This window comes from Bombus fervidus, chromosome 12, assembly GCF_041682495.2.
Source record: "Bombus fervidus isolate BK054 chromosome 12, iyBomFerv1, whole genome shotgun sequence".
Classification (NCBI taxonomy): Eukaryota; Metazoa; Arthropoda; class Insecta; order Hymenoptera; family Apidae; genus Bombus; species Bombus fervidus.
Window position 1 is genome coordinate 1,547,767 of NC_091528.1, and position 15,665 is coordinate 1,563,431.

Below are 15,665 nucleotides of genomic sequence, written 5' to 3' on the forward strand. Positions count from 1 at the left end.
ATCTTTTTAAAATACTTACTTACCGATTGCGGCGCAGCATTCTATCTTCATGTTGGTAACTCTCATAACTGCAACTTTTCTCTGCTCATTTCTGATGAAAGGAATCCAACTAATCCAACAATCGTTAATATAAGTCGTCGTTACTACATCTTCCTTATCTATAACATGCAAAAGAATTTCTTTATCATGTATATACATAAGTTATTGTTATAAGTTATTAAATGTTTCCTAACTATGATCATATATATAAAACCAACAAAACATAAAGAATGTAAATGCGCATATAATAAATAAATGGCAAATAAGAACTTAACACTAATTCAGGTTGATTTAAATTTCTATTGTCTCAAATATACAATTAATCTATAAAAACAATTTCAAATTTCTACATAATTGAAATATATTAGATCAAATTACATAGCTATTATAGGCCTTATAATATTATATATTATAAATACGCCAGCGTTGACAATGCTATAGCAGATTAATTTTTAAAAGGCAGTATGAAAGTTTGTCGGTAGAGTAGAAATAGATTGCACACGTATGCAACGAAATACTGAACACTAGGTGGCGGAAAGTATTCCTATGGTGATACCAGACAGGTAAGCAACGGCGGGAACTGGTAAAAGAGCGAGAGAGGACTTATCAATATAACGGTCGAAAGTAAGATAGACTTGGTGAGGGACCACAGAACACGGTCCAAGTAATACAGTAAGAGTATAATACCTTCGTTCGTTTGAGCAGTACACTGCTGGACGCCATACTCAGCGCGCGTGGTTGTTTCACTTTGCTCAAAATATGCACGGTCTATGATACTTTCATTTGTTGATATTTAAAGTGCATCTCATAGAAAAAGTGCCAAAAGTTCTGCCTCCAGCAGGGATGTTTTGCCATCGGTAACGAAACTTCCTAAAGGGACAGAGGAACAGAATGACGTCCGAACGATTTCACAGGTGAATTTCCTTTTATACGAGCAACAAACTTTGTGCATACCTTTCTGAGTTTTCATGTTTTTGTTTCTCTACCAATGGTACGCGGTACGCTTTAATATACTACAACAAGATATCTATCTAAGATCCAGGAAGCAGAGAAATGTCGTGGAGCCAGGTTCTTGTCTCTGGCTAGAGTGAAAAAATGACATGCCTGGTTAACCATGAGAACGAAGTATTGCACTTTGAAATCTTGACCACCAACTACAATTCGATAAGAAATCAATCGAAGAAATTTATTGTTTCATAATCACTGCAACATCACAGTTCAAAATTCACTTATTTTTATCTTCTAGTTTCATATATAGGTGTAGATATTTCTGTTTTTTTTCCTTTTTTTTTTGCGACAATTATAAAAAACGGGTCTTCTATTAATATAAATTAACTAGTACATTCTAAGATAGTACACGGATATTAATTGATTTAATAACAAAATTTTGGTAACAATACTGCATCATTTAATATAAGTGATACATGCTGTATAACTGAATGAAAGAATTTAAAAAATTTGAAACATACCTACTTACCCAGAACTGTACAATGATCATGTAAGTACTATCTCATTGGTATATGTACATCATAGCACGCGTACGGAATTTATGCATGAGAACACCTTTGCTTTTATTTGATTCAGCAGGAAGATTTATCATCCAGCCCACTTCTACGAGCACTGGTTGTATAATGTATACTCCACTTCTGAATATCACCTTTCACTGAAAAAAGTATCCATTTAATTAAAAGGTGCAATAATTTACTCTTCGAATAGAAATATTTAATAAACTAAATCATTATTTTGAGAATATAAAATGTAAATCGTCAATGCTTCTTTCTAATGAATAACGCATATACAATTGAGTCCCACGAACTCTGTTCGTCTGAAATATCTTTGTTATTTCAAACAATATGCGAAAGTATTACGAATTAAGGATTAATAATTAATTGTAGGATTTAAAGAAATACATACATATGGTAGCAGATAATGGTTTCTTTACATGTAGATGCACAGGAAAGATAAGGAGATCAATTTTATTTTTTTAAATGCAATATCCAATTTTTCATATTTGAGTTCGATACCATAGCGGATTCTGGGTATAAAAGGAAGGTACATTTATCCCAAACCTTGCCGTTTTTTAGATATTTGATTATGTTCATCTTTTTACTTTCGTTATGAGTCATGCTGGAAGATGTACGTAGTACTTCAAATGTGAACAAATAATAGACATACGAAGTGGTACTGTTGCGCTTTTGATACCATTTGTTCATTTTAGAAACATTTTCGCGTATTGTTTGAAATAACAAAGATATTTCAGGTGGACAGAGTTCGTAGGACACATTACATTTTCTTATAAAATTTTATACATAATTATATACAATTATTATAATGTTTAAAAATAACAATTAAGAATCTCATCTAATCTAATAAAAGTAATCATTTCTCTTACAACACTTCTGCATACTTTCATTTAAGTAAAATCAATACGTGTCAAGATATATTCATGGTTAATGATTTGTAACATAGAGAAAATTATCATGCAAGGAGCTCGTTAGAACTTTGTACGTACTTTCTCTGACATCTTTGCTCGTATTTTTCATTTAGGACTCTTTTCTCATTTCTTTTTTTCATATTACAAATAGACTTGTACATCTTTAAAAATATATAAAATAAAATAGAGTAATGTCAAATAATTGAAGTGTTAAAAAGTGAATGTAAACTTTAAGCGTTAAATTTCATTATATACATACATATATATACGAATATAAAATCTTGTATAATAATTCTTAATTAGGTAAAGACTAATTAAAAGAAGAAAACTCGACCAAAGGAGAAAACGATGACGTGCTATGTCACATTATCGTGACACAAGATATGCAGTTTAATTCATAAGTAGAGCTAGGAAATTATCAAGAAACGAGATAACTACATAGTAATGAAATATCTATTACTTCTAAATACATGTATAGCGGAAAGTGCTCCTACAACAAAAGATACTAATTATTTAAAGACTCAATGATCTTTTAGTAGAACACAACTTCTTTGTTATTCTAATTGTATTATATGTCAAAAGAGATAACTTCATTTATTATAAAATTTATAATCTTGATTATTAATGTCTGTCATTAAAAAATCAAAATATTTTTGCATCAAATATCATTGGATATAAAATCATATAATTGAAATATTTATCTTTTAAAAAACATACTATATCAAGTATAACAGAATTTTTCAGCGGTTATATGTGATCAGTGATTATTTGAAAATAATTGTTTTCTCTATAGAGCTGCACGCGATGGCGCCTTAGACATCTTAAAAGAAGCAACAAAAAAGGATTGTAACGCGCGGGATGACGGTGGAATGACCCCTACATTATGGGCAGCCTTTGAAGGTCATATAGATGCTCTGAGACTGCTCGTCGCCAGAGGGTATACTCGCAAAACTATTTACTTATAAACACATTCGAGAAACATCCATACGCATCACAGGGTTTCTACGAAACTATACTATACTATACTATACTATACTATACTATACTATACTGTACTATACTATACTATACTATACTCTTTTTACAAGTTGCAATTAATAACTAGTTTATTTTAAAAGAGGACTTTATCGCTGCATGTGCATGTTTATATTAATTTACCATATCACTTGCAATAGCTCGTGGAAAATATAATCCATAAAGAGAAACGATGTAATACCTCTCGATTCTTGGATGAACAGTTTTATCGTCAAACATTTCTTATTTCTGGTTACATTCCTATTTCTGCATCTGCGCACTAAAACAGAAAAGGTTCGCGGTAAAATGTAACTGCTCACGCATGCACAGACGATACTTTTAATGTAATTTTTTGCACAAAATATTTTACTTCGAAAATGTAAATTTCTTAATGAATATGATATGATATAAATATTAGATAAGATAAATTAAATATAAATATTATATTTTGAAACAAATAGTTCAATTAAAATATTCAAAAATCTCATTGCAACAAATTTGGTCCTACTATATTGTATTACCGATTTTTTTAATAATTTCTATTTATGGCATCTTGCAAATTTATTACTTAAAAAAGTAGACTTATCAACATGTAATATACGAAATTGAAGAAGCTTATACATATGTATCTTTAGTTAACCTTGAAAGTCACATGTAAATTAAGTACGAGGCCGTTATGGTTAGTGAACGCGGAAACTTTAACAATACTCCATATGAATAATATTCACAAAACATGAAAAAAGTTGCATTAATCGCTGAAAATTACTTTTAAAACATACCTCTAATATGAAATATTCGTGGTTTCCTTTTTCCTTTAAGTACGTACATGTATGAATATACACGAGAGTTTTGTATTAAACGATGACAGATGTGCGAAACCGGAAATATATGCTATAATCTGGCATCTATCGACCCCACGAACGGAAATTACGGCCAAGCAAGCACCGATGGAAAACAATCGAATCGGAGTGGGAAACAATACGAACGGAACAAAACGCAGGGGAACGGAATGAAATGGAACAGGGGAACAAGGAATTGCCATTCATGTAATCATTTAAAATCGTTGTTGGACGTTTTCTAGTTAAAATATTTACTTACCCATTTTGTAGACAAAATAAAATGCAGAAATTCTTACTTATTCTTGAAGTAACAAAAACATTTAATAATTCGATCATTGATATTAATACGATCACTTTCTATCGCGACATTTGAAATATTGAGCAAATAAATCAAATATCACTATAATTAATCAATTATAATTAACAGAAATATAAATCATATAAATATTATCACAAAATATTCAAATTATATGGATTATATGTATTTACATATTAAGCTTAAACATTTTTAAATACATACATAAAAAGAGTAATGTTTGATCACTACGATAAAAGATATAAAATCTAGTATAATATAAAATAGTCACATTTCTTACACGCATTGCTTACTGCTATTTACATTATTATATACGGATAGCACACGGTTTAATACAGTACAGTACAGTTTTGTACAGTATCATTTAATAACATAATATGTATAAAAGGGTAAATGCATTTAATAAAATATTACTATAATTTTTCTATTCATGTGTCTTCTATTATTTGTTTCAATTTCACAAATGTTCTATTTCTCAAGATTTATTTTGGATGATAATTCGTATGGGATTTTTGAAAATACCTTACGACTGTACATTATTTCATAGGATCAGCGACGATCCATGAAGAGCTGATATAAAAGCTGAAAGACAGCACGTGCCTTATTATGAATAAGATCATATGTCGTTCGACTGGCTTCAGTGTGGTCGACGAACGATAGAAATTCGATATAAGACCTGGTATCTTTCCGGAACTTTGTTCCGCTCGTGTGTCATTGCGTGACAGGATGTAATGCTACAGAACTCATTTATTCCCTCCATTCGTTTTCGAAGGTCAAATCCCCTAGGGTAAAAATATATATTTTCAACGACAATTGTAAAAATGCAAACTATTACTACGTCGTTCAAATTTGTCAATAGGAAAATAATGACACCACATATTATACAAGCTATATTATTTTAGTTACATTCCATTCTACATAATCCCTTGTACTTCAAAACTTTAAAATTAAAAGTTAATGAAGATATTTACAAAAGCAATATGGAAATGAACACGCAACTTCATCCTTGTGAATATATGTGCCGAGTAACAAGTAGCAGATGTGGAATAATTTGTATTTTAACAACTTTCTTTGTAGGGGGGATCCCGACAAAACCGATTATTTTGGTAATACGGCCCTTCACCTGGCAGCGGCAAGGGGTCATGAATATTGCGTCAAGTTCCTCGTGAAATTCGGCTGCAACATTTGGTCATTGGATATCGACAGGCATTCAGCTAGAGACTTGGCTGCTATAAATGGTAGAGAGATGACTCTTCAGTTTCTGGATCTTGCTCAAGCTGATCAAGAATTAAATAATCGCAAAAAGAGTCGTTTACTTCGAGAAAAGGCAGAAAAAGATGCTGAAAAAAGGTATTTATACAATTATTTAAATATGTACAAAAGGAATATATAGATATAAGAATATGTAAAAGAGTATAGTAAAAAAATGTTATACCTCAACACTGATACAACTTCCACTTTCAATTTTTATCATCATTAATTATGTATAAAACAGGTTAAAAGAATATATGAAAAAACAGAAGATGGCGGAAATCAGAGCTGAAAAGGAACAGAAAAAGTTATCAAAAGATCGAACGAAATTGGATTTAGCTACGGTTAACGAAACCGGCATTCTACCTCACAAACCCAGTATCTTGACCTTCAAAGGTCGAGTGAAGCCTTCACCAACATTCAGCGATATTGTTGGCACTACTGCAAAGAAACAAGGCAGTGCAGTATGCAGAAAAGCTTTAGCAAGAAAAGCCGTTGATGATTTCAAAGTAGTAGAGGTAAAATAAATATTTAAACTTACATTTTTTTAAGCATGATTGTAAATAACTAAAAAACGAATTTTAATACCAGCAAATAAGTTTATTAGTGTTCCTTTGAACATAATTCAATAATATAATTAAAAATCAATATTGAATCTATTTTATTTATATATATAATATTTCTTTTATTAAAGAGAATTAAGCTGTGTTCTTTCTGATAAAACATTTTTAGATTGAAGTAAATGGAAAAAAATCGATACGTAGTCTCACTGGTCTTAGAAGAGATTCTGAAGTAATGTACGTAGGAACTTATGAAACGCAAACTCAACAAGCAGGAAGGAGAGGAAAGATCTCTGACGTTTGGGGTACACTAAGCAAAGCACAAAGTACTCCTGATCTCTTGGGCGATCGATCCTTTGACGAAGATACCGAACAAGATGATAGAGAAGATATGGATGGCGTAGGAGATAACGTTTTGCTGCAGGAACCGGCAAGTATCTTCAATCGACCTGGTTTTGGATCGGTAGCGTTTCGAAGAGCGGTAAGTTTATGTATTATATTTTTGCATGGTAAAAGAGATTAAACGAGAAATGCCTATTAATTAATTTAAATGTTGTAGCGTGATATTTTATGATATCTTATATGATTACGGGACATTTTAATTAATTCACATTATGATTTCACGAACATATAAAATTTTTATTGCGAAACGTTCTTTATAACAACCATTCACAGAATACAGAATATACATTAGCTTGCTCTATTTTTGTGATTATTTTACTTCACAACACTTATTAATGTTATAATGACATACATAGCTGTAAAATTAAATGATTACACGGTCACTGCTCACGATAATTGTTTTAAATAGTTACATTCCACCCAATTTGATTATATTACTCATTTCTTCAACGATATTAAAGACATTGAATTCGTAATGCATTTCAAATGCAAAATTAACAACAAAAGATATTAATATATTCATCTAAAGAATTTGTTAATATTACAATGGATAGATAATAGAATAATAGTTCATTAATATTATTGAAATGTCTCAAATATAATGATTTTATTTAAAGCAGTGTATAGAAGACTGCTGTTTTCTAACTTTAGATAACAACTACTTTCGATAATCTACCAGTCTCGCAAGTGGATGCACATGAACAAAACGGTAACTCTTGCGTGAATGGTTCTGTAAACGGATCTATAAATGGTCATAGAACCAACTCAAATGGGCACAACGAAGAAATCAGCATAGGAAGCGCAGGTAGTTTAGCTCGCCGACAAAGTATGTGGGATGATGATTTACTTTCAGGTAAAATCCTTTATATTACTAAATTCTATTGCAAATTGTTAATATATTTATATGTTTGTTAAATTTTTATCTTAAATACTAATAATTTTTATAAAATCATATATAATTATAGAGGAAGAAACCGATGAAGAATGGACACCATTGCAAAGATTTTTAGTTGCCAATAATCTTTCATCGGTACATCCGGTTTTAGAATCAGAACAAATTGATCTAGAAGCCCTAATGTTACTAACTGAAACCGATATAGCGGCACTTAAACTTCCACTTGGACCTAAAAGGAAATTAATGAATGCAATAGCTAACAGGAAAAGAGCATTAGATGCCCCAGAAAATGTCATTAAAGATAGTAGACTGTGAAACTTGAAATATTACTGAGGAAACAAAAGAATATTAGCTTTATTTTCGAATATTTTAATCTTGCCTAATAAATTGCTTAAGTGCCTATTAAAAAATTATACAACTAATTTCTAATACAAAACTAAATTGTATACAACATATAAAAAATCAATACGAACAATTGCACTTACGTTTTAATTATAGTTCGTATAAAATTTTGCGTGATTGTATGATTAAAGTTATTTTAATTACACGGATGTATAGGTGTTATAAGATTACATTATTTTTTGCTATAATCAAATCATAAGAAGCGATGTATCGCTTCTTGCCATTTTCCTTATAATTAATGTACTATAAAAAATCTACTCATTTCCGGAAAAAAATTACAAGCCATAAAAGTATAAATTGGTAATTCACTGTATGGACGACATGTTGAAATACTATTTCATCATGCAAAAATCCTAATTTTTTGCTTGTATGGTGCCTTAAAACAGTAGAATACATTACTAAATTAATCAATGTAAATGAGAATGTAAATGCCAATTTAATAGAATGTATCTTTATAGGTTCTTTAGACAATAGGATAAGTGAAATTAATTTTTTCTTATTGGTCATATAAATACAATATACAAAGTGTACAAATCACATAAAACTAAAACATGTAAATATGATACGAATAAATATCGAAAACATTTTATAAAATAGCCTTATTTTGTAAAAAATATATTAATAATTTGTAGACAAAAGGCAAATACTAACAATATAATATTTGTTTCTTTGTAATTTTATTTGTAAATGATTATCTTACAAACAAGAGACGCAAAAATATACAAGCTTCTTATAGTCGCAAAAAATTACAGCACCATTTCTCGCCTCGCCGCGAACAGACATTTCATGTTCTCTTACGGTTTTTCCGTGTTCGTGCAAGTAGAATTTGGTGATACATTTGTTGACAAAAAAGTACATCACGTTGCGATTAATGTGCATCAGAATAAAAAAAATGGTTTGTAGAAAATTTGTTGGTGCCCTGTGTTTGTGACACGTACGCGTTTCTACGCACCTGTATGATTAGCGTACGAACTACCAGTATTGTGAAAAAGATATGATACAGAAATGATCCTCGCGATCTCACCTACTAAGGCTACCCGATTAATCGATTAATAAATAATAAATATTGATGTTCAACTTGTCCGATTATTCTAGAGTACTATCAATTTATTAATATAAAAACGGATTAATTTATTTTTACTATTAATCGATTAATTTCAGAGCCCTATAAGCTATGTCTTTTGTTTCTATACACAACAGTCGGTTTTGCATAATGGCAATTTCATTGGAAACTCCTTTTGGCAGCAAGTATGAATTACAAATTTCATTAAAGAAACACGGAAGTCATCGATTCACAAAAAGGTTACTTATAACGTAAAATTTAATTTCTCCATAAAAGATATGATATTCATGTCGTTTCCTATCCATTTACAATCTCAAAATATTTACTTATAAAACATATCACCTTCTAGCAGTTTTCATTATAAATGATAAGAAATTTTAATAAACCCGTATATTTTCTTTTGAAACTATGCACAATATTTTGCACTGACTGTATAAATAAAAAATATTGTATCAGTATAAAAGACAACATAGATTACTAGCAAGATTAACTTCCTATGAGAAAGGGAAAGCTCCCTATATACGTGGGAAAACTTAGTTTGCTGGTCTCGAAGTGTATGAATAGTCTTGGATTATACAAGGTAGGAAAATGTCAATTATAGTAACAAATTCTTGAAAATAGTCGAACAAGTAACACGTTATTAGATTATAAACAAATATCGATTTTCTTACGACCAAAAGCAAACCTCTCAAATATAAATCGAAAATATCTCTTTGCTAAGAAAGGGAAAATAAAGATGACAATGCCTGTACAAAATGACTCGATGTTCCATCATTGACTATTATTTTCTTATCAATAACGTATTCCTAAGTATGGCATCTTCAGCGTGTTACTTTCTTCTATGTAAATGTTTAAGTAGAATTACCTTTGTACGAAAATCTACCAAGAAATGAATCAGATCAATAGAATATTATCGTCTGAAAAACTTAGAAACAAATAATGCGACTAAATTTTTTACGTACAAAGATACTTCTCGATATAGTATTATACATTTCGTTTGAATTGAACTTTCAGAAGTTTCAAAAACGTGACCCTGCGTAACCAAAGTGGTCAGGAAAATTGAGTCAAGTGGAATCCGGGTGTTTTATTAATTGCCGATCATATGATAAATATTATTAAAGCTATCGCATAGTTATCGATATCAATAATGATAATATTAGCAATACCCCTAAGGCTATTGTTTATCGTTATCATTATAAACATACGCTATATTTACAACTGAATAACAATTTTTCGCTTGTTTCCGGAACGGTGCTCAAACGATGTGGAGAAGGAAACAAACAGAAACAAGTTTGCTCCTAAGTGATTTTCGAAGAACGAATGGAAGGAAATTCGAAACGTGAATAGGAAGAATGAACTTTGTTCTTAAATAAATTTATAGGCAGTTCGATTAAAACATTTTCGAATTTCCTATAATTGATGATCTTCAAAATTCAAGTAGAAGCAGTTACGAGGCACAACACTAGAAATAATATACATGTACAGTGACCTTATAATTCGAGTGATGAATCACTCTATTTCAACTTCTCTCTTTGAACATAATGCTTCTTATAAAATATGCACGTATACGTACAAATACACATATATACATTACATGTGTATATGTGTATATACATGTACAGCGAAGAGCTGCCTGTGTCTCTCTGACAATGGCTACGTCTAAGACGGAAAGCTCGTTTATTGATTAAATCCATACTAGAAATTGTGGAAAAGTAGATACCTTTACATTTCACGATTTTCATGCTGATTTCGCCTGAGACACATCTTCACTATACACTGCTCAACCCTTTGCTTGTAACAAATACGCAAAAAAATAAAAATCAACTTCGATACTATGATAATCTTCCATCATTGATGTCAAATACAAGAAGATTGGAAGAAACTTTTTATAGAGCTTTTCCACCGATCCGCTAATTTTATCTGTCAATTCTGTTTGATATAAGCATTGCTTACCCTAACTTGCTTAAGATTTATAACTACACAAAGTCTATTTAAGAACCTTTTATCAATTAGTTACACAATTATGAGCACCCGCGACACATATGGAAAGAATAAGACGTGAACATCATTTTTCAGCATTTTCCTTGAACCTTGCTTCTAAACTCGATCTCACGTTATTTAAAACTTAGGCGTGGATGTCATGACGCGTAAAACATGGTAGCAAACACTTTTCGATTGCTTCCAAGGGATCGCACACAAAACAAATAAAGCAGATGCACAATTACAAACAAGACGGATTGCAGAAACAATTAAATATATTATCCAAAAGACATTTTTATGATTCCTCTACATCATATAGAGGTCATACAACAAAAAATGTAGATCCCTTGTTTTTACATGATAAATAAAAATTACAGAATTACAGAAACCAATTCATTAACACATTGTTTTTCATTGTATTTCATTTATGTTCTTACTCTCTCTCACATCACATATTTCCCTTATATCACCAACAAAAGTCGTATAAAATGTGATCTTTTTATTCACAAAAGCGTCCAAATACGAATTACCTATGATCATTTAATAATCATAACAATATTATAATCAGAGAAGCGATCCTTTGGATTGTGAAAGAACAATCTACAGTCATTTTCTCCCCGTTCCCTTTTTCTCCTATAAAATTACAATCATGGACAGTAATATAATTACAAAATACTAGATCACCAATTCATCACTTGTCAAACATCGCACTCGAACAAATTACGGTACATTATGAACTGGCTAAAAAATATCACGAAATATTAGCTGCTAATTTCAAGATACACATTAATTATGTGTAAAGCATGTTTGTTGCAGCTTTTAACATCTCATAGTATGTTTGGCAAGGTATATATAACTCTTGGTTTACAAATTGATCAACTAATAATCACATATACAGAATTTTGCACAAGAAACAATGACATTCACTCCATATGGGCACTTTGAATGGTATTTTATAACACGTTTTCATTAGGGTACAAGTTGTATATATATATATATATATAAATAAATAAATAATTTTCAAATAAATTCTAATCATTTTTTTGTAATAATTTTAAAAACTTAAGTTAACAAATTAATATTTCTTCGATCGATGACACAGTAATTTCGATAGCTTAATTACTCCTCGCAATTAAATTAATTATTTAATAACTAAATTAATTGCTCTAATCATTAATAGTAGAATGAAAACTTTAGAGTTGATATTAATAAATAATAATAATAATATAACTTGGCAAATATTATAACAATTGAGATATACGAACGTGTTTCATATGGCAATGCAAGTCACTGCCACCTTCTTGAAGTGATTATGTTTAACCGGGAACTATGTAGGGGAGTTGAACCGTTAATAATTAATTTATCAATTGATTAATTAATGGGAAACAAGGGAGCGAGGCTACTTTACACATCGCGCGCCGTTACATGAAACGCGAACGTTTGTGCGTGGGAGATCCCATATCCACATCGTGTGAAGCAGGCCGTTTATGATGTCGAGCGAATTCGCTAGTAATAAAGGCTGACAATTCGGCTTGTCTCCCAGCGCGCCGAGATATTGGCGAACCTACACACAATTTTTAAAAAGATATTTTGATTATTTAAAGACAATATTAATTACAGTGAACAGAATTTGAACATCAACATAAGGATCTTTCCATCATTATAACTAACACAGAATGATTTCAATAATTCATGGTAAGCTTAATTTTTTTTACATTTACTACTATACATTTACTACTACTATATTGCAACATTTTTTACCAGATAATGCAATTGCTTCTCTAAATGTATGTAATTCAGGATCAGGATCACTACCAGATAGTGGTGTTGGTGCAACAACCATATTTGGCGATGAACTCTCTGATGAAGGTGAACTACACACCATCATTCTTGGCTTAGGTGAACTTCTGCAAAAGTTTATTAATGCTCATTTTACATCTGTGTTACTTCCATTAATAAGACAAACCTTATAAAAGTTATTGGTCCTATAAAATAAAACATTTAAAAGATTTTTTTCATAGTGAAGTACAGTAACATGACATTAATGCCTTCCCCAGCTCCTGGAATTTATTTTATACAAAAACTATAGAAAACGCCTTTATTTGTACATGAAATATTATTAAAGATATTGATACGATACTTACCTGTGCGAATGTGATCGAGGTGGAGGTGATTTTCCAGCGAGATATGCTAATAGGTCTTCTCTACGAATCATACGTCTCTTTTTTCTAGCCCAATTCATTATTTCTTTGGAACGTTTTTGTCGTCCCATTTCTACACCTAATTCACTGCAGCGACGCATGCTGTCCATTGAATCTGTAAAAATATATGTTACACTTATATACCAAACTGTGTTAAATATATAACATATATGATTATCAGCATAAGTAACTAATGAAAAAAGGAAAAATTGTTATCCGCAAATAGTTATAGTTAAATAGATATTTGAAATAAATAGAAATCTACGTTATTAAGATTAAAAATAAAACTAAAATCTTTTGTAATATGGTCATAAACTTAAATTTAATGTTCATAAAAACAATTAACGTTTTGAAAGAATTATTAGAAATTAAAATAATAATTTAAAAATGCCAATATTAGCTTTCTTTAAATTACAATAGGATAGAACATATCAAAATTTTAACGTAAAGAACCATTAAATTTATTTCAAAATAAACAATTCAAAAATATCAATAATTACTTATAAAACAAGCATCATAGTCAACACATATAAAACTTGTACTGATGAACATTTGATATTATTTTATTATATGACTCATAATTATCTGCAAGAATGATCTAATTTTCGGAAAATGATAGGAATGTACTTCTGTTTTCTATAAATATTCGTAATAGTCCTGAAAGTTTGCGTCAATTAACAGCTGACCTTCAGTATTGGTCAGCTGTGCAAAGCGTTCTGACGCACATGTACATGCAAACACATTATCAATGTTTGTGAATGTAGATGTATGTTTGTGTGTGGATGACGGCTGTGCAAAAGGATGACCGAATAGTAAACCTGTAGATAAAAAAAGAGAAAAAAAAGCTGACACAAAAAAAATAATATCGTAAAGAAAGAAAGAAAGATCACGAGAGAGAAAGACAGAATGTAGGTTTATCTTGCTCACATTGTTGACAAGAGAGACCAAGGAAGTGCACGCACCTTTGTACAACGACGTGACGGTACCTGCGGCAGTCTGGAAGGGTAGCCATAGAGAGACACCCAGCATACGATCTGTAAAAGAGCAAAGCCGAAAGGAACTGGTTACACGATCAAATCGATATGCAACACGCGGCGAAAAAAGGGAATCGAAGCAAACGAGAAGCGAGAACAGTGGCGTATCCTCTCGTACGTCGCACAAAATGGATGTCACGCGAAATGGTAACTACAGCGAGGTAGCAAGACGTTTTGCTGCTCGTAAACATCGTATAGAACTCGTTCTGAAGATGAGCAAAAAGGAAGACAGGAACGGCGATCGGTATTATCGTTAAATTAACTTGCCTTTGTACAGCTGGGCGATGGCCGACGCTGTCGTCTGAAAACTCGTCCACATCTGATGGGAATAGAGTTCCTTTTCGTTATGCAGTTGCGTTTCATAATCCGGTTCCGTTTCCAGCGCCTCAACGCACTGTTGTTCCCAATTGCTGTACCAGAGATCCATTAATGGATCCTCTTCACTCCTATCCTCGTTCATGATTTGCCGTCCTCCAGATTTTTTGCAAGCTCAACCCACCTCGCCCACCCACACGCACTCACGATATATACGGAAATCGGGTAACCTTAAACTCCGTCGTATTTTCTCGTTACTTGTATTTCTTTTACTCTATCTCCTCTTCTGCTCGTCTACTTCACGTAACGCGAACACGGCAGCTCGCATGCACACCACCCGAGTCAGGTCGCGGCCATTACGATGAGCCTCGCTCGAGGATCGCACAAGTCTCACGCGCAACGAAACACGAAATACGAATTGGCAGGTTCGAAGAACGAACTAACCCAACGATACATAATCCCTTTTTCATCCCTCGACTGCGACGACGCACTGATCTCTGGCGGTCTCTGGAAATCACTGCTGCGCTCTATTCAAGGCGATCCAGTATCCTCTACTCGTGGTTCTTACCAAAACCATGCACAGTCGATAAAGAAGAATTTGGAATTTTATTCTTTAATATATATATATATGCATTTATATTTCTTTTGTCTATACTTATTGATTTGTCTCATTTAAAAAACCTTTAATACCTCTTATATATATAAAATGAAATTAGTATACACTTTGCTTTGATAGCGTATACTTACTAATATTATGAATTGTTTCTTCTTCAAGTAAAATAATGTAAAAAATTCTGTCACATGGACATATATAATACGATAATAACTGTCATTGACCACCAGAAAATACGAGTAGTATTTTATCTGTACTGTAATATTTGAATTATCGATCATGAAATTAACAACGCAATGCGATATAG

The 15,665-nt window shown here is 31.5% G+C and overlaps 2 protein-coding genes and 2 long non-coding RNA genes across 14 annotated transcripts in view; 1 reads left to right on the forward strand and 3 right to left on the reverse strand.

Annotated features, from left to right (window-relative positions):
- The window catches only part of LOC139992796 (uncharacterized), a 208,635-nt gene extending 204,229 nt beyond the window's left edge, over positions 1 to 4,406 (reverse strand). For 6 of the 9 annotated variants that reach the window (XR_011801197.1, XR_011801194.1, XR_011801196.1 and 3 more), the window contains exons 1-6: positions 4,267 to 4,405; positions 3,632 to 3,760; positions 1,517 to 1,702; positions 994 to 1,121; positions 727 to 909; positions 24 to 158 (exon numbers count right to left, since the gene is read on the reverse strand). This is a non-coding gene — a long non-coding RNA (uncharacterized lncRNA). Of the gene's footprint in view, positions 1 to 19; positions 159 to 726; positions 910 to 993; positions 1,122 to 1,516; positions 1,703 to 1,953; positions 3,761 to 4,266 lie in introns of all 9 variants that reach the window. The other 3 variants (XR_011801199.1, XR_011801195.1, XR_011801200.1) reach the window with 3 other exon arrangements.
- Sans (SAM_USH1G_HARP domain-containing protein Sans) lies at positions 812 to 8,065 on the forward strand. 3 transcript variants are annotated; one of them, XM_072013975.1, is made up of 7 exons: positions 812 to 953; positions 3,267 to 3,410; positions 5,720 to 5,992; positions 6,138 to 6,411; positions 6,626 to 6,934; positions 7,507 to 7,708; positions 7,821 to 8,065. In XM_072013975.1, the coding sequence occupies exons 1-7, from the start codon at positions 931 to 933 to the stop codon at positions 8,063 to 8,065; spliced, it is 1,470 nt and encodes a 489-aa protein (XP_071870076.1). In that variant the 5' UTR covers positions 812 to 930. The 3 variants fall into 3 exon arrangements, with proteins under 3 accessions (XP_071870076.1, XP_071870078.1, XP_071870077.1); XM_072013977.1 differs by lacking the exon at positions 3,267 to 3,410 and having other exon boundaries at positions 852 to 953; XM_072013976.1 differs by lacking the exons at positions 812 to 953; positions 3,267 to 3,410 and adding an exon at positions 4,401 to 4,533.
- Positions 5,520 to 6,218, reverse strand: LOC139992799 (uncharacterized). The gene is made up of 2 exons (XR_011801206.1): positions 6,078 to 6,218; positions 5,520 to 5,982 (listed from the first exon to the last, which is right to left on the reverse strand). It is a non-coding gene; the product is annotated as an uncharacterized lncRNA (long non-coding RNA).
- Positions 8,066 to 11,452: 3,387 nt separating the features above from the next.
- Positions 11,453 to 15,304, reverse strand: LOC139992795 (HUWE1-associated protein modifying stress responses). The gene is made up of 5 exons (XM_072014001.1): positions 14,698 to 15,304; positions 14,359 to 14,430; positions 13,340 to 13,511; positions 12,957 to 13,102; positions 11,453 to 12,759 (listed from the first exon to the last, which is right to left on the reverse strand). Exons 1-5 carry the CDS (start codon positions 14,888 to 14,890, stop codon positions 12,617 to 12,619), a joined length of 726 nt encoding a protein of 241 aa, XP_071870102.1. The 5' UTR covers positions 14,891 to 15,304; the 3' UTR covers positions 11,453 to 12,616.
- Positions 15,305 to 15,665: the final 361 nt, after the last annotated feature.